The 17,379-nt window shown below is 48.2% G+C and overlaps 1 protein-coding gene across 27 annotated transcripts in view; it reads left to right on the forward strand.

Moving 5' to 3' along the window:
• GRAMD1B (GRAM domain containing 1B) overlaps positions 1-17,379 on the forward strand; it is a 96,516-nt gene that overhangs the window by 72,179 nt on the left and 6,958 nt on the right. For 10 of the 27 annotated variants that reach the window (XM_085526132.1, XM_085526124.1, XM_085526133.1 and 7 more), the window contains 15 exons: positions 394-417; positions 5,315-5,399; positions 6,147-6,250; positions 6,406-6,501; positions 6,980-7,060; positions 8,690-8,805; positions 9,243-9,456; positions 9,615-9,804; positions 10,153-10,296; positions 10,605-10,723; positions 11,611-11,753; positions 12,388-12,491; positions 12,887-13,090; positions 13,307-13,397; positions 14,180-14,287. In XM_085526132.1, coding sequence (XP_085382258.1) covers positions 394-417; positions 5,315-5,399; positions 6,147-6,250; positions 6,406-6,501; positions 6,980-7,060; positions 8,690-8,805; positions 9,243-9,456; positions 9,615-9,804; positions 10,153-10,296; positions 10,605-10,723; positions 11,611-11,753; positions 12,388-12,491; positions 12,887-13,090; positions 13,307-13,397; positions 14,180-14,287 — 1,823 coding nt within the window. Of the gene's footprint in view, positions 1-393; positions 418-512; positions 3,718-3,767; positions 4,022-5,314; positions 5,400-6,146; positions 6,251-6,405; positions 6,502-6,979; positions 7,061-8,689; positions 8,806-9,242; positions 9,457-9,614; positions 9,805-10,152; positions 10,297-10,604; positions 10,724-11,610; positions 11,754-12,387; positions 12,492-12,886; positions 13,091-13,306; positions 13,398-14,179; positions 14,288-17,379 lie in introns of those variants that run through there. The other 17 variants (XM_085526134.1, XM_085526126.1, XM_015883943.3 and 14 more) reach the window with 7 other exon arrangements.

Genomic DNA, 17,379 nt, shown 5'->3' on the forward strand with positions numbered 1-17,379 from the left:
GGGGTGAAATCCTATTTGCTGATTATTCCAGGTGTTAAATATATTTGGTTTGATGTAGGAATTCTTTAGCAGCATGGGCAGGCAGGAGCTGACCTCAGAAGCAGGTAGTGGCATGAAGAGAGGATGGTAAGCACAGGAGAGCAGGTTGGCAGAGAAAAGGCAATCAGAGGCAGGTGGGGCACATAGGCAGCCCACCCAGGCATGTGGAGGCCGTGGCCATGGCTCAAGGTGACTTCTGCTGTTGCACAAGAGCTGAGTCAGGCTGTAGCTGCTGAGATGCACACCCTGCTGCACGATGCTTTGCTATGGTCTGCTTCTGTGGGTCTCTTCGTGTTTCTGTGTCCTCTCTATCTTATCTTTCTGTTCTCTTGTTTTTCCTCCATATATTTTCAGCATGAGAGACAGTACATCCGGAGAGTAAGCACTGGCTGCATATTTTGTGGTTCCCCCCCACAATTATTTTCCTTTAGAAAACAAAACATGTTCTAGTGAGTAGAGACGTTCTGGCCAGATAAAAGCAGCAATGTGGAGACACAGATGGGCTGCAAACTGCAGGGAGGCATTAAATCCTATTGGCAGTATTAATATTAAAAATTTGCTAATGTTTCTCCTTGATAGAGTTTCTTTGCTTTGCCAGCTCTTTCCCAGCAGGATTTTTCTGGCACTTGGACCAGTCTGATTCCTCTGTTTATTATCCACACTGCTCCAGAAATGAACCTGTGCAGGCAACCCCCATCATGAAGCCTCACAGGTTCATTTGTCTCACTTGCCCCTACTTCTGTTGTACAAGAAGTTCTCTGTGCTTGCAGCAAACACTCCACCTTCTTCGTGTTGCTTTTGTGGCCATGGGTGCCAGACCAAAGGTACAGTCCCTGCCTCAAATTGCACACAGCCCTCAGAGCATCAATGGTCAGAAAGCCAGCTTCACTTTTTGCTGCTTTTAACTGGTCTTTGTAGTGCCATGTTTGCCAATTGGAAACCTTCCTTCTCTCTCTCCCAGATTCCTTTTTTTTCTTCGTTTTCCTTAATATTTTACCAACTTTTCTGTCCTTGCGTGTTCTCCTCTTGATCCTAGCAGTGCTTTTTGGGATTGGCATCCCTGCCAGACTGACAAGTGGGAGAAAGGGAGTGAACCAAGCTCATGGGTTGATATGGCAAGAGACCTGCCCTTCTGTGCTCTTGGTGCTTTCTCTTTGCTCTCCAGACATGAGTACAAGCTGGTCAGGTTCACTGTGAGATTTTAGAAGAGGAACACCAGAATGAATGCACTCAACTTCTGTGGGTTTGCTTTCTGTTTGTGCCCTCAGGGTGGAAAAGCAAACATCTCTGAGCTCACCACCAGGAGCAAGGAAACATCCCTGAGGTGTTTCTCATGCCTTTGGTGGGGAACATCAGACATGGAGCCCCTGGCTTGGAGGAACTGCTGTCGTGCAGACTACAGCTGGTTGGCAGTGCTTTAGGCCTCACCCATCTGTGCTCATCCATCAGGACGCAGTTTGAGTTGTCTGTGTGCCGAATTATCATCGGTTTATTAAAGAGTTTTATTAAAGAGCTTTAACATTTATTTTTAAAGAAAGAATAGAGCTCCCAAACAAGTTTTCTCTGTAACTTTGTTTATTGAAACAGAGGTGTGACTTATTCTGCAGACCAGACATGCTTAGCAGTGGGGAGTTCACATCCCTCTTCCCTGGTGACATGGAGGAGGAGGCCGTGCTGGCAATGTGGGATGCAGGAGCTCCACAAGTTGCTAAGAGGAATCATTCTCCCAACAGAAGCCCTTAAAAGCAGAGACAAATTGGAGATGTTTTCTTGCCAAAGCAAAAAGTCTTTGTCCTTCTTTTGCTGGGGCTTTGGGGGGGAGGAGGAGCAGCTGGGTTTCATGTCTGCCTCTCCATAGCAAAAGTTGCTTCTGTAAGTTCCCATCTCTGCTCCCAGATCTGTGTGCCAGGAGAGTTACAGCACCTGATGGTGTTAGTGAGGTGCTGTCCATCAGGGCTGCTTCCTGTGCCATGTGCTATAGCAAGACCATTCCTTTCCCAGTTCTTACACTGTCAAACTTCCCTGTGCTGTCCCATCCCCCAGCAGTGGCAGCTTTAGATTTCCCACGTATTTCTCAGTGTATTATCAGCAAGATGTGACCCTGGGCCCAGTTCTCCCTTTTCCTCCTCTGAGCCTCCTCTCCACCCTTCATAGTGCCACCCTGTCCCGTCTCTATCTGTTTGCAGAAGAGTTAATGTTTGCTGTCCCCACCTCCGGCTGAGCTCATCCGATCACTGGTGCCATTTAGATCTGGCACGGGGATGGTGGGTATGTAATCAGAGGGGTTTTCTGGAAGTAATCCCATAAGTCGTTAGGCAGCAAAAAGGGACATCCGTTACAACAAGCAGATAGCTCATGGTTGTGTGCAGTGCTGATACCTCATCCTATTTAGGTTGCAGGAATCACTTTGCTCTCTCCTTGTCTCGGGGTGGCTGATGGACGTGCCCTTCTGATGGTGGCAGGCCCCTGTGCATGCACAGGTTATTTGGAAGAATGAGGCTGAGATGGACAGGGTGGAGATGAGACCTGCAGGGAGTTTATTGCTGGTGCCTGGAGGAGCTCTTGCTCTTCCTCCCTTCCCAAAACGACCTGATGAAGTGACACCAAACCAGCTCTGTGCTTTTGGAGGGGCTGGGAAATACATGCAGGAGCAGCTGAGCCCTGAAGTCCTAACTGTGTGCATCTCAGATGGCTGATTTCATCATGGCTATGTTCTGCAGGCTGGGCTTTCCTTACCCCGGCCCCTTTCACCCCCCCACGCCTCCCCCAGCACGCTCTGTCCAGCAACTTTCCATTACAGGAAACATCTGCTGGGAGGCAGGGCTGAGCCTGGGTTACTGCAGGGCATTGGCCCACAGAGTTACCCAGCCACAGTAACTTAAAGCATGTGCAAGTGGTTTCAGTATCTCCACACCCGCTCCTTCCATCAGAAACCTTAGCAGAGACCGAAGCTGCTTTTCAGAGCAGAAGAGGGATAGGAGAGACAGGAGAGGAGAGCTGCGGTGGGCAATGAAGAATTTACTACTTTTCTAGTTTCAAAGGGGAAAAAAACAACAACCAACCAACCAGCTGAACTGCAGCTAGAGCTGTGAATACAGCTGGGCTGGCAGGGTGCTGGCAATTGGAACTATTTTAGTTACCAGCTCTGGCATTGCTGGCCATCGGGGCTGGCTCTGAGGCTGCAAACAAGGCATTGCACGGAGCTGCTCGGGCTGTCAGCACATTTACAGCCCTTTTCCAGGGGATGCCCCCAGCAATAAGTGGAAGAGAGGAGCTCAAGCATTGCCTGCCAGCTCACTTATCCTCATGAGCCTCTTCTTTGAAGCCTTCTGGAGGAGGAGTCCTCTCTCAGATCTGCAGAGGCCGCTGGGGCAGATGACCTGAATGTGAGCAGGGAAGAAGGGGAAGGCACGTAAAGTCCTGCCAAGCTGCTGAATCTCTTTGGACATTGAATCTAAACAAGAAGTGGTGACAGCAGGAACAGGAAAAGCAGAGTTTGACTGAGAACACGGGGAGCTGTGCAAGTGCTGAGGGAGCACCATGGATTCCTTGCTGGAGTGTGGGGCTCTCTGGCATCCCATACTGGATCAAGAACTCCCATATCTGCATTGGGACCTGGAGGGGCTTGCTGACTTAACCCAAGAGGTTCTCAACCATGGATCAGATGAAATCCCAGCTGTGAGTGTCTCTAAACTGAAGTGTTTGTAACCGAAGTTCTAGTGCTAAGCAGAGTTGTCTACAGGCTTTGGACAGGTCAGAACATCCCGGACTATGGGAGAGGGATTGGAGCACCCCTCCGTATGGAGACCATACTGCTAAGTCTGGTTGCTATAATGCAATGAACCCAAAGCTCAGGGCTGATCATAGTCTTATTCTCACCTCCTTTGCACATCCTCTACCTGTCCTAGGAAATCTTGGCTTTAAGCTCTTGGTGGAGCCAATCTGTCCAAGGTGTTTTCTAGATATTCAGGCTAGAAGTTGGGTAAGTGAAAATCATATTTCTGTCAATTGCTGGATTGTAGGTTTTATTCAGAAATAAGGGCCTTTGGGCCCACAGGGCTGGAGCATGTGTCTCAAGTACTAAGATAATGTTAAATAATACTGTTTCTAGTTCATTGAATTGATGTGTGGAAGAGGAATGCTGTTTATGAGTGGGATTCTGTGCTTCTGACTTTGGCTTTGACAGCATTTGCTGGTTTTGAGTGGGTAGTGCTGAGCAATCTATGTGTGCCTCCTTCCCCCCTTTTCTCAGACAGAATCTTCTATAATCAGACTGATCTGGGGAAGCCCTCAGATGTGTGCCCACCATTTTGCATTGGGAGAGATGTGTTTTGCAGCTGGAGGAGGTAGGAAAGGATTGTTGAGAGGAAAGGGAAGAGAGGAAAGGGAAGGTACCCCAGCTTGCTCTGCCGTCCATGTGTTTGTGGGAGAAAGCATGAGAGACTGGATGAGATACTGAAATTGCACCTGCCTCTATGTCAGTCAGCTCTGCCTGCTGAAGATGTTCTGGCTATTCTGAGTTGCTGTCATCGTGTGTGTGGCATTACGAGGTGGACTTTGGTTAAAACTGTAGGCTCAGGGACAGAGTTGCATTAAAATTCAGCAAAGACCAGAGAGAAGCCAGCTCCCACAGCCAGCAGCACGGCCTCCTCTGTTGCCTCCCATGAGGTCTGCAGAATAAGTGGAAAACATGGTTGAGTTCCCATGCAAACCTCTTCTGCAATCACGTTCCCCCTCTGCCAGCAGGTAGCGGTGGGTTTGCTGACTACCAGGTGAAGCACTTGATGGGGAAGGGAAAGGGAATGTCTGTGTTACTCCGGAGCTCTTGGTGACATCGATCGCTCAAGCTCCTGTATCAGGGCTGCAGCTGTACTTAAGCACCTGTTGTCTGGGGTTGCTCTGCTGTTCCTGGGGTTGGTAGGTAGTTGTTGCATTGCAAACTGAGCATGTATTGTACCTTGGGCAGTTTATGGTGGCAGGAAAGGAGATATCCCCCAAAGTCACAGCTCACACGCAGTTCTGCATTGCAGACAAAGGTATAGGCCTTCTGTGCTGTACTTACTCTTCCAAGTCAGGTTCTCCTCTTCCTCTCACTTAATGCAATGATTCCCACATCCTCCCATCTGTGTGTCTGCTGTGATGGGAGCTCCTGGCCTCATGCTTTGTAAGTGCATCCGATCCCCCTTCTCCTTCTCAAGGCGTTCCTATTTTTCCCACTTCATTTCCCCGTACTCATGCCTGCCCCTCTCTTTAACAGACCCTCTGTTATTTGCAGGTATTGAGTCCGACCTACAAACAACGGAATGAAGATTTCAGGAAACTCTTCAAACATCTTCCCGACACGGAGCGCCTCATTGTAGGTAAGGACAGTCCCTTTGTGCAGCGCTCTTTTTTAGTGCAGGCCTTTGGCTTTAGGGGTGAAACAGCACACGTACATGCAGCATTTCCTTATGGTTTGAGGAGCGTGTTCTCCTCCATAGTGCTCCCTGAATCTCACTGTTAGGGTCTGAACTCTTTCCTCCATTGGTCATTGTTGCGTTCTCAATGTGCACACTGCTGAGCTTCCCTTTTATTGAACTCCTTTGTGCATCTCCAGTGCTCCCTACTCACACACGACTGCCTTCCCTAAATACATTTAGGCTTTGGCCCTGCAGTTGATTAGTGGCTGCCCGCTGCATCACATCTGTTCTTTTATCTTATGTAACTGATGATCTCATACCATGTCTCATACTGCTCAAATAGGCACATCCTAGCAGAGGAATGGATATTCTTTAGGGGGCTTAAATTGGGAGAGAAACAAGCAATGACACTAGAAGGTGAGAAGGAAAACCCAGGTTAAAATCTAGAAATACTCCATAAAATGCTACAGAATGGCCAGATAATGGGGCAAGGTAGTTTGTCAGTAAAAGAGGTTGTGTGTGGCATGCTGTATTTGTAACCCAGTGCACAGAGCAGCATCTGTGGCTCAGTTCCTTCTGGCTTTGCATTGACTTGCTGCAGAATTATGCTGAGTAACTTCCCCTGGTGCTGCTGCTTATCCTCACATTTAGGCTGTCCTGCCTCCTCGTCTCAGTGCCCCTTAATTATCATCTCTTGTTCACCTACAGATTACTCATGTGCGCTACAAAGAGACATTCTCCTGCAGGGCCGCCTCTACCTCTCTGAAAACTGGATCTGCTTTTACAGCAACATCTTCCGCTGGGAGACGCTGGTAAGGCTCTCTGACTGGCACACTGAGCATGTATTCTACGTCAGTATATTTGCTGACAACTCTAAAAGCACTCTTTCCATCGTCCTTCTCACCGGTGTCTCTCATTACCTGCTTTCTTTTTCTGCCTTCCCCTTTCTGCATGGCTCTGACTGTAGCTGACAGTTCGCTTGAAGGATATCTGCTCGATGACCAAGGAAAAAACAGCACGGCTCATTCCTAACGCCATCCAAGTTTGCACTGACACTGAAAAGGTACCTCCTGGAAGCTTCCACCACTGGGGCCACATTGTCTGGGTGTCAGGGGAATGGAGTTAGCACCACCTCCATGGGTGTTTTTGGAATGGACTTCTGGTGGTTTGTGGGGCATGGGAGAAGCATGAATGGAAAAGGGCTGGGTGCGGAGCTTCTGCAAACCTCAGGCTCCAGTTGAGTCTGAAATTCATGTCTATAGCTCCTATGTGGAGTGTTGAGAAAGTAGAACTGGGTTATACAGTAGTCCTTAACTGATGGAGCTCTTCTTGTGCTTGGACCTGCTCTGTTGGTTGAGAGGCACTCAGCCATGCCATGCAGGCTCTGTGGGCTTCTATCTGTGCCCAAGAACTGAGTGGCAGTGCTTTACGTCTCACTCAGTCCATCTGTGCACTCCAAAAGTGATCCAAGGAGGTGTTTTTCTTCATCCCTTTGAGGGCCTTTTCTGAAATGATTTTTCTTACCGTCTCTTCCCATTCAGCACTTTTTTACTTCCTTTGGGGCTCGAGACAGGACGTACATGATGATGTTCAGACTCTGGCAGAACGCTCTCCTTGACAAGGTATTGAAGCCAGCACCTCAGCATTGGGTTGGGATGAAAGGCAGGTGGGGAATTTATGCTGAAGCACAATTCCTGGGGCTAATATGTATACATAAAAAAGACATGGTGGCAATCGTGTATAGAAGGGGCAGGGATGGTGCTGTGGGTGCAAATACCTCTTGTTGTGTGGAATTCTGTCTGCCTACAGACATGTACTGGGTGTCTCTCTGACTCTTAATGAGGTGTGGAAATCTCGGGGAGGAGATTTTTCAGGTCTGTAATACAAATTACAGCAAGCAATTCAAACTGTAACCCAGACAGCTCAGTACACAGACAGTGTTCTTAGTATGTCTGTGCTTCAGAAGTGTAGAGGGCATCCCTAGTTAGAATGAGAATGGTGGGGCGTACATTGAGGAAAGGCTCAGTAGGTTGGATTTTCAAGTGGGGAAATGCACCTGCTGTGCTACCCTCAGTGTATATACTATATTTGGTCTAAGTATCTGTTCCACTGTCCATTGAGTATTCCTGGCTTTGCTGCAGGAGTAAGACTCAGGGCTGATCTTACAGGGTTGCCAGCATTTGGAGATATTTGGGCCTAAGTTCATACTATACTGGAAGGCTGAAGTTATCATGTACCAGAATGCTCTGTCCTGAGGTTGGGGTAGTATTTAATGTGCAAAGGGATCACTTTGCAATGGGCAGCTTGTGTTGCTACCATATGCTGTAATTTAATCAGCCTTTGGAAGATGATAACAAAATTTAGTGCCCTTGGTTTCAAAGTCATAGCGAATGGGAACTGAGATACGGAATGACCAAGGCAGGAAACACTTAGTGCTTTATCTGTGTGTAGGATCTTTGCCTAGCAGGAGAGGGAATGAGAGGCAGGTGTGCTTTGCTTGGTAGGACACATGAATTACAGAGAATGTATGTGAAAAGAAGGTAAAACAGAATTAGATATCCATTCTCATTTGAGTCTCTTATTTTTGCTGGCCATGTTTAGGAACTGGTTTAAAGAATATCCCACCTTACCGTGTACAGGGAGAAGCTGAAGCCAGCAAAAGTCCCCTAGGGTTATTTTCCATCATTACCAAGAAATCTTTGTCATCGATCATACGTTTCTCACATGTGAAAATCTGTTGCCTTTCATCCGTGTCCCACATACTTAAATCACGAGTTCTGCCCCATTTCTTGAGCTCCAGAATGCAATCATATGGCTGTCAGCTGACCTGCATCCCTGAAAAGTTGGGCTTTTGTGAGTGGTCTTGTTAATTCATTTTCAGTTCTTAACTTGAGATACATGTAAGCTTTCCCCAGTAGTAACCTCTCTTGATTTTAAACTGCAGCAGAAAATGTTTCTCTTTTAGATAGTTTTCCTGATTTCTGTAGTTTTTAGGTGGCTTTCATTTAATCTCCTAATGCACTGGGGTTGAACATTACTTGTGCTGTTCAGGGTGTAGCCTCGTGCTTGGGACATCTCAGTCCACAGTGCTGTTCACTTCCATTACCTACAACAGGAGTCAAACATGAAAGTGGTTCAGACAGTGCTAGATCAGCACTTAGCAGTGTGAGTCCCAGTGTAAGTGTGGTATATTCACTATGGTTTAGTCATTTTGATTGTAAGAGTATCCTGATCTGTGTTCACTCTTTTAGCCTCTCTGTCCAAAGGAGCTCTGGCACTTTGTCCACCAGTGTTATGGGAACGAGCTGGGTCTGACCAGCGATGATGAAGATTATGTGCCTCCTGATGATGACTTCAACACAATGGGGTGAGTGAGGGAGAATGGTATCTGTTTGTGATGAAGGAAAGATGGCTTCAGGAGAGCCAAAGTCTTTCAGTATTTCATAAGTCAAACTCCTATTTGTCCCTGCTGAGAGGTTTTGGGTTCTGGTCAAATATTTCTTTGGCTATAGGTGTGTAATAGCTAAAAAGCTGAAAGTGTACCAGTTCCTCCTGGAAACTGGTGGGAGCTGAAATAGTTGTGTCTCTATTTGCTGAGCTAGATGAGTGATCCTGTAAATGTGCCAGAGTGTCCCATTCACTGGACTAGTCAGCATGTTGCCTGGTCAGAAAGTGCTGATGCTTGCCAGTCTGTGTATAAACACTTGTATAATTTGGGCTTGATCTCCCCTGCTCTGAGCCATTTCTGCTTCCAATCAGACTAGAAACTGCACAGAAATATTCTTACTTGCTCTGTGTGTCCAGTTGTAGCTGTACTGAGAGGTGTAAACATAAAAACCTGTGTTCTCTGTGGCGTCTCAGCTACTGTGAAGAAATCCCTGTGGAAGAGAATGAAGTCAATGACAGCTCCTCAAAAAGCAGCATGGAGGCCAAGCCAGAAGCTAGCCCTCAGCTGCCAAAGAAATCAGTAACTGCCAGCACACTGACATCCACAGGGAGCAGTGAAGCACCAGCCTCGGTAAGTGGTCTCCATTATTTAATTTCCAGACATGCCAGTTATTCAAAGGTGTGATAGTGTATGAATATGAACAATATGCAGATGGGAATAGTTGTCAGAAATAATCCCCACTTTCTAGTTGCTGGTCGTGCCCTCACTGTGCTCTGTCCTCGCTGCAGTTTGATGGGGTGCTACCAGAAGAGGAGGAGGTGGTAGCAGAGAGTCCTGTGGAAAAAGACCTTGGCATTGCAAATATCATGGGAGAGAAAATAGAGATCATTGCCCCTGTGAACTCCCCTTCTCTGGACTTCAATGACAACGAGGACATTCCCACTGAGCTCAGTGACTCATCTGAGACCCATGATGAAGGTATGCAGGGCAGGCCATCAGTGTTTTGTTTTTCCTCTGTCTATTTCATGGAGGGACTAGGAGAGTAAATACTGAGTTCGTTTTATGGACCTTAATGTCCAGATGCAAAGAATCCTTGATCTGGGCTACAGGAAGTGAATAAGAGGTTTATTTGGAAGAATGTCCCTAAGAAATCCCATATAGATAATTACCCCTCCTGATGTTCCTGCTGTTGTCCTGGGATTGGTGGGAAAAAAAGAGATAAAAGTAATTCCATTCTATAAGACACTGTCGTGATGCTGTATGAACACAGCCTGTGATGCTGGCACAGAGGATCAAGGTGGGGCTTGCGGGCCTGTTTCCCCACAGGTGAAGTCCAGGCATTTTATGAGGACTTGAATGGCCGTCAGTATGTGAACGAAGTGTTCAACTTCAGTGTGGACAAGCTGTATGACTTGCTCTTCACGGACTCCCAGTTCCAGAGGGACTTCATGGAACAGCGTCGGTTCTCTGGTAAGCTGCTGCTGCTGCTGGCAAAGCCCAGCTGCCAATGGGGGTTGTGTTCCCTGTGAGGTCTTTGGGACTGCTGTAATCTGTATTGATGGCAATCAAAAGCAAGCAGAACCTGCCTTGTTTGGCACTGTGGGTTTATTTTCTAAGTACAGGAGACCTTTCCTACACACTTATTTGAGTCTGAGTGCTTCTGCAGCTGAGCTCTGCAGGGGGAAGGAAATACACTCCTGAGCCTGGTTATTTGATTATGCCTTTTCCTTGGGCATCCCTTTCAATTACTTTGACTGAATATTGTTTTCTCCCCTCAGATATTATCTTTCACCCCTGGAAGAAAGAAGAAAATGGCAATCAAACCAGAGTGATCTTGTACACCATTACCCTCACCAACCCTCTGGCTCCCAAAACTGCCACTGTCACTGAGACACAGGTATGTGAGAGCTCAGCAATGGTGTAATGCTTTGTACAATCAGATCTGTGATTTCCTTCCTTGCCCCAGGCATGCTGCTTCGCACCTTTGCATTCGTCCTATCTGTTTTCCTTTACACGTTTTTCTTGTATTAACTTGCTACCTGGTATCACTGCGAATATGAAGAGCTGATCTTAAGCTCACAGTGGTTTGTTCTGCAAGGAAAGGACCGTTATATTTCCAGCAAAAGCAGATCAGTTGGTCACCAAGCAGCACGTTCTAATATCTTGTCTGTTGCCTGTCGTGATGGTTTTTGAGCTGCCAGCACAGGACAGTCACGTACTGTCAGCTCATCCTTATCACAGTTCCCCATTGAGCTGTCAGGTCTTTTAGTGGTAAGGGCTATGAGATGGCTGTTATAAAAGGTAAAAAAGTAAAATGAAAAATGGGAGCATCCGCAGTGCATTCAGAGAGCTGGGCTGCCTGTTTTCAGTAGGTGCTGCAGCTACAGAGATTAAAATACTTGAACAGGGATGTGTTCAAGTGGCCAAGGGTAACAGCTGTAAGTTAGCTAGAGAGAATATTAAAGGGGAATCAAGGAAAGATGGGGTGGCTCAGCAGTGTGATTCAGGGAAGGAGAATCTCAAATCCCACCTTGCAAGGGTGGGAAGAAGTGTGCTGTGCAGAAGCAAGGATTGGTGTGCAGGGAAGGAGAAGGCAAGGTGATGGGCAAAGGGCACACTTCACTGCACAGAACTGCATATCTGATGTGAAATGCTGGATGGGCATGGGCATGGTCTACTATCTGTCACAGAGCTGTATTTGTAAAGTGCTAGTGAAGGTGCCTATCTATCAAAGCCATGTTCTAACCAGACTAATAGTTGCCTTGCATGCTGTCTTTTATGCAGACAATGTACAAAGCCAGCCAAGAAAGCGAGTGCTATGTCATAGATGCAGAGGTGCTAACTCACGACGTCCCCTACCATGATTATTTCTACACCATTAACCGCTACACATTGACTCGTGTTGCCAGAAACAAAAGCCGACTCAGGTACAATTCTGGTGGGATGAACAGCTTTATTGACAACCAAAAGTCACCTTTGGGTGGGAGCGCTGCTTTTGGTGTGGCAGGAGGGGTGGGGAGAACTGAGTCTTGTGTCCTTGTTGCAGAGAGTTAGAACATGGAGCAGCTGCCTATTGTGGCAGCACTGAGAAGATAGTACAGTTGTTGCAGAGGGCTTATGGTTGGGTCAGAGAGATCTGCAGACTTCATACTTCAAAGCAGTTGTTTGCAGGAACAGTTGCCATACACAGCAAACAACTCATTAAGTGGTAGGACGTGCTTGCAGGCTGTGCCTCTGCAAAGCACCTTGCAGGACAAGCAGAGGAATTTGGTATTAGGAGAAGCTCTAGGGCTTGTGTTTCAATCTGATATGCAATCTTAATGTCTGCCTGCACATGGCCAGGGGTGTTGGGAGTCCTCTCATGGGAAGCTTTCTTGAGGCCTTCCTGCCTCTGCTTTTGGAAGGGTTTTTCATGTGGTGCTTCTGATGTGAAAACACAAAGGGAAGAAACCATTGCAGAGATAAGCATAGGCTTGATTGATTTTCATGTACGTGCTGACAAAGGACTGGATGTAACCTCTAGAAGGAAAATGGAAAGAGTGACTTCCCTTCTTCTTACAGGGTTTCCACAGAGTTACGTTACAGGAAGCAGCCTTGGGGGCTGGTAAAATCCTTCATCGAGAAGAACTTCTGGAGTGGCCTAGAAGATTATTTCCGTCATTTAGGTAAGGGTTGCAGTGACCGGAGCTGCTGCAATGGCAGCATCACTCTCATTAGTTTATGCACGCCTCTCTGTAAGCAGGTGATGTAATGGTGTGGTAGCTGCTGCTGGGGATTAGACTTCAGAGAGGCTTTTAAATGGGGTCAGCCAAAGTTATTGCCCAGCAGCTGGCGGCACTTGCTGACCATCAGCTCTGCTGTGACATGAGTGTATGGGGTAAGGGTTTAGCTAAAGGTGTGGGGATCTGTAGTGTGTGTTGTGGCACGGTTATCTCATACCCTGGCATTTAGTACGTGTACTCCATCCAGCTGCTGTGCCAGTAGAGAGCTTAGAGTTTGCATCATTGCAATGCTAGTTCCGCTTCTATTAAATGATTTATCTCCCTTGTTGTTACTGCAGAAAGTGAATTGACCAAAACAGAGAGCACATACCTGGCTGAGGTCCACAGACAATCCCCCAAAGAGAAGGTGAGCAAGCAATCTACAGTCCGCAGGAGGAAACGGGCCCATGCCCATCTGCGGGTGCCGCACTTGGAGGAGGTGCTGAGTCCAGTCACCACCCCCACGGATGAGGAGGTTGCTCACCGAATCAAGCACGTGGCAGGTAAGGAACCACAGACCCCTCAGACATGGGCATGGAGGGCTGGATATCTCTGGAGACAAGCTGGAAGTATGCTCATAATGGGGAGAAAGGCCTGGGCTTCTTAAAGCAGTGGATACATGATGATTGTTTTGAATGAGATAGAGGATCATGCAGTGGAAAAGCATTGCCCCCTCCATAGGACAGCATTTCATAGCTGACACAAACCTGTCTCCTCAGGTTCCACACAGACGAGGCACATCCCCGAGGAGAGCCCCAGTGGCTTCCACCTGCAGAGCGTTTCCAAGCTGCTCCTCGTCATCAGTTTTGTGTAAGTGATTTGATTTTAACTCAGCCTTCACAGTCAGCCTTCAACTTACTTTCTCCTCTCATGTTTCTGGTGTTCTCTGCTCCCGTCAGTGCTGAAAGCAGTGATTTGCACAGCTTGTGGTGGAATTCTCACTTCAGTGCAAGGCAGGAGCAGGCAGTGCTGGCTGCACTGTGCCTTTTCATGGCAGTGCCCAGCATGAGTAACTCTTTATAGGTGCCCACAAGAGCCACACAGCTCATCTTTTCCTGGTTGAATTTCACCATTAATTGCAAGACCACAGTTAGTTCTTTCCCTCTTAAGTCTCTTCCCACTGTTCCTTCCTGCCCTCCTCCCCACCATTTATCTTCTGTACTGTCTGTGAGCCTTCTCTGCTCAACCCAGTTTCTCCTGATCTGTGTCAGTCTGTTTCTAACCTGCAGCTACTCCGTCTTTTCTCTTCCCTGCTCCCATTAGGATCTGTTTCAGGTACTGTCTCTCTCTCTCTCCCTCTTTTTTTCTTTTAAACCTTCTTATTCTCCTTTTTCCCTCCCTTTCTCCATATTCAGCACATCCACTCATTCAGCCTGTCCGATGCATCAGTCATTGTTGTCAATCTGTCCTCCTCATACATCTCTCTCATGTGAAGTTTTGGGTTCTGCTTTCTTGGGCCCTTACTCAGAGTAAATTGACACACAGTGTGGACCCAGGAACCTTAAGAAAGCCCTGGGTGTCCTCCCAGGTCTGACAGGCAGGCAGTGGGGTAGCAGCACTCACAGTAAATGGACTGTTTTCTTTATTTGCAGCCTGGTGTTGCTGGTCATTCTCAATATGATGCTGTTCTACAAACTTTGGATGTTGGAATATACCACCCAGACGCTCACAGCGTGGCAGGGCTTGAGGCTACAGGAAAGGTACTGGCACACCAGCTTTGTTTTTCTAACTTCTTGCATGTTTTCTGTTGGTGTTAGAAACACCAAAGCTCAGGGCTACCATGTGGATTGTTTCTCTTTGGTATGTAATAGAAGAAACATATCTAATAGCTGAAGCAGGCAAAACATATGTAATAAATGAAGCAGGAGATTTGCTAAAGTTATTTGTTGGGGAAAAGCACCTCCTCCTTCCCCTGCCCCCTCATTTTCTCCTCCTCCTCCCCCATCTTTTTCCCCCCTTCCTTCTTCCACCCCCTCCCCCTTCCTCCTCCTCCACCTGTTCCTATCCCCCCTTCCTTCTTATCCCCTCCTCTTCCTCCCGACCCTTTCCTTCCCTCCCCCTCCTCTTCCCCCCCCAAAATCATCTTCCTCCCCTCCATCATCTTCCTCCCGCCAATCATCTTCCTCATCTTCCTCCCCCCATCATCTTCCTCATCTTCCTCCCCCTTCATCTTCCTCCCACCATCATCTTCCTCATCTTCCTCCCACCATCATCTTCCTCATCTTCCTCCCACCGTCGTCTTCCTCCCACCGTCGTCTTCCTCCCACCGTCGTCTTCCTCCCACCATCATCTTCCTCCCACCATCGTCTTCCTCATCTTCCTCCCACCGTCATCTTCCTCCCACCGTCATCTTCCTCCCACCGTCATCTTCCTCCCACCGTCATCTTCCTCCCACCGTCATCTTCCTCATCTTCCTCCCACCGTCATCTTCCTCATCTTCCTCTCACCATCATCTTCCTCATCTTCCTCCCCCTTCATCTTCCTCCCACCATCATCTTCATCTTCCTCCCTCATCATCTTCCTCATCTTCCTTCCCCATCATCTTCCTCATCTTCCTCCCACCATCATCTTCCTCATCTTCCTCCCACCGTCATCTTCCTCATCTTCCTCCCACCCTCATCTTCCTCATCTACCTCCAACCATCATCTTCCTCATCTTCCTCCCACCATCATCTTCCTCCCACCGTCATCTTCCTCCCCCATCTTCCTCCCACCGTCATCTTCCTCATCTTCCTCCCACCGTCATCTTCCTCCCACCATCATCTTCCTCCCACATCTTCCTCCCACCGTCATCTTCCTCATCTTCCTCCCACCGTCATCTTCCTCATCTTCCTCCCACCATCATCTTCCTCCCCCTTCATCTTCCTCATCTTCCTCCCCCTTCATCTTCCTCATCTTCCTCCCCCTTCATCTTCCTCCCACCATCATCTTTCTCATCTTCATCCCACCATCATCTTCCTCATCTTCCTCCCACCGGCATCTTCCTCATCTTCCTCCAACCATCATCTTCCTCATCTTCCCCCCCATCATCTTCCTCATCTTCCTCCCACCATCATCTTCCTCCCCCATCATCTTCCTCATCTTCCTCCCACCCTCATCTTCCTCATCTTCCTCCCACCATCATCTTCCTCATCTTCCTCCCACCATCATCTTCCTCATCTTCCTCCCACCGTCGTCTTCCTCCCACCGTCGTCTTCCTCCCACCGTCGTCTTCCTCCCACCATCATCTTCCTCCCACCATCATCTTCCTCATCTTCCTCCCACCATCATCTTCCTCCCACCATCATCTTCCTCCCACCATCATCTTCCTCCCACCATCATCTTCCTCCCACCATCATCTTCCTCCCACCGTCATCTTCCTCATCTTCCTCCCACCATCATCTTCTCCCCCCATCATCTTCCTCATCTTCCTCCCACCATCATCTTCCTCATCTTCCTCCCACCATCATCTTCCTCCCACCATCATCTTCCTCCCACCATCATCTTCCTCCCACCATCATCTTCCTCATCTTCCTCCCACCATCATCTTCCTCCCACCATCATCTTCCTCCCACCATCATCTTCCTCCCACCATCATCTTCCTCCCACCGTCATCTTCCTCATCTTCCTCCCACCATCATCTTCTCCCCCCATCATCTTCCTCATCTTCCTCCCACCATCATCTTCCTCCCACCATCATCTTCCTCCCACCATCATCTTCCTCCCACCATCATCTTCCTCCCACCATCATCTTCCTCCCACCATCATCTTCCTCATCTTCCTCCCACCCATCATCTTCCTCGTCTTCCTCCCGCCATCATCTTCCTCCCGCCCATCATCTTCCTCCCGCCCATCATCTTCCTCATCTTCCTCCCGCCCATCATCTTCCTCCCGCCATCGTCTTCCTCCCGCCATCGTCTTCCTCCCGCCATCATCTTCCTCCCCCCATCATCTTCCTCATCTTCCTCCCACCCATCATCTTCCTCATCTTCCTCCCACCATCATCTTCCTCCCACCATCATCTTCCTCCCACCATCATCTTCCTCCCACCATCATCTTCCTCCCACCATCATCTTCCTCATCTTCCTCCCACCATCATCTTCCTCCCGCCCATCATCTTCCTCATCTTCCTCCCACCATCATCTTCCTCATCTTCCTCCCGCCCATCATCTTCCTCGTCTTCCTCCCGCCATCGTCTTCCTCCCGCCATCATCTTCCTCCCGCCCATCATCTTCCTCATCTTCCTCCCGCCCATCATCTTCCTCATCTTCCTCCCGCCCATCATGTTCCTCCCGCCCATCATCTTCCTCCCGCCCATCATCTTCCTCATCTTCCTCCCGCCCATCATCTTCCTCCCACCTGTCATCTTCCTCCTCTTCCTCCCACCATCATCTTCCTCCCGCCCATCATCTTCCTCTTGCCCTCCCTGTTTAAGTATACCATTTATCCTATATGTTCTTTAATATTACTGCTTGCTCTATGCCCCCATAGCTAGAACTTCATTGTTTTTTAACTGCAGTTTCCATGACCAAATCTGCTTGCTGTGTCAGAATTGGTCTATGCTCTCCTTTAGGCTCCCCTGCCTGTTCCTGTGTATCCGTGAGACTTAGAGTGGGCAGGGATCCCACATATAAGTATAATCAATCCTCTTCCTTCCAACAAATAAAGCAGCCGTTTTTAGAAGTATTTATTAGAGATGGACAGTGCATCCATTTTAAAACTGCAGTAGCTTGTTGTAGTTGTGCTTGAAGTGTCATTGCTTTATATCCACCTTTGGAGCTGGCTGAGCAGGACAGTTGCAAGCACTCAAGCTC

This window comes from Coturnix japonica, chromosome 34 (genome assembly GCF_054131305.1).
Source record: "Coturnix japonica strain WE chromosome 34, WE-NBRP24, whole genome shotgun sequence".
Lineage (NCBI taxonomy): Eukaryota > Metazoa > Chordata > Aves > Galliformes > Phasianidae > Coturnix > Coturnix japonica.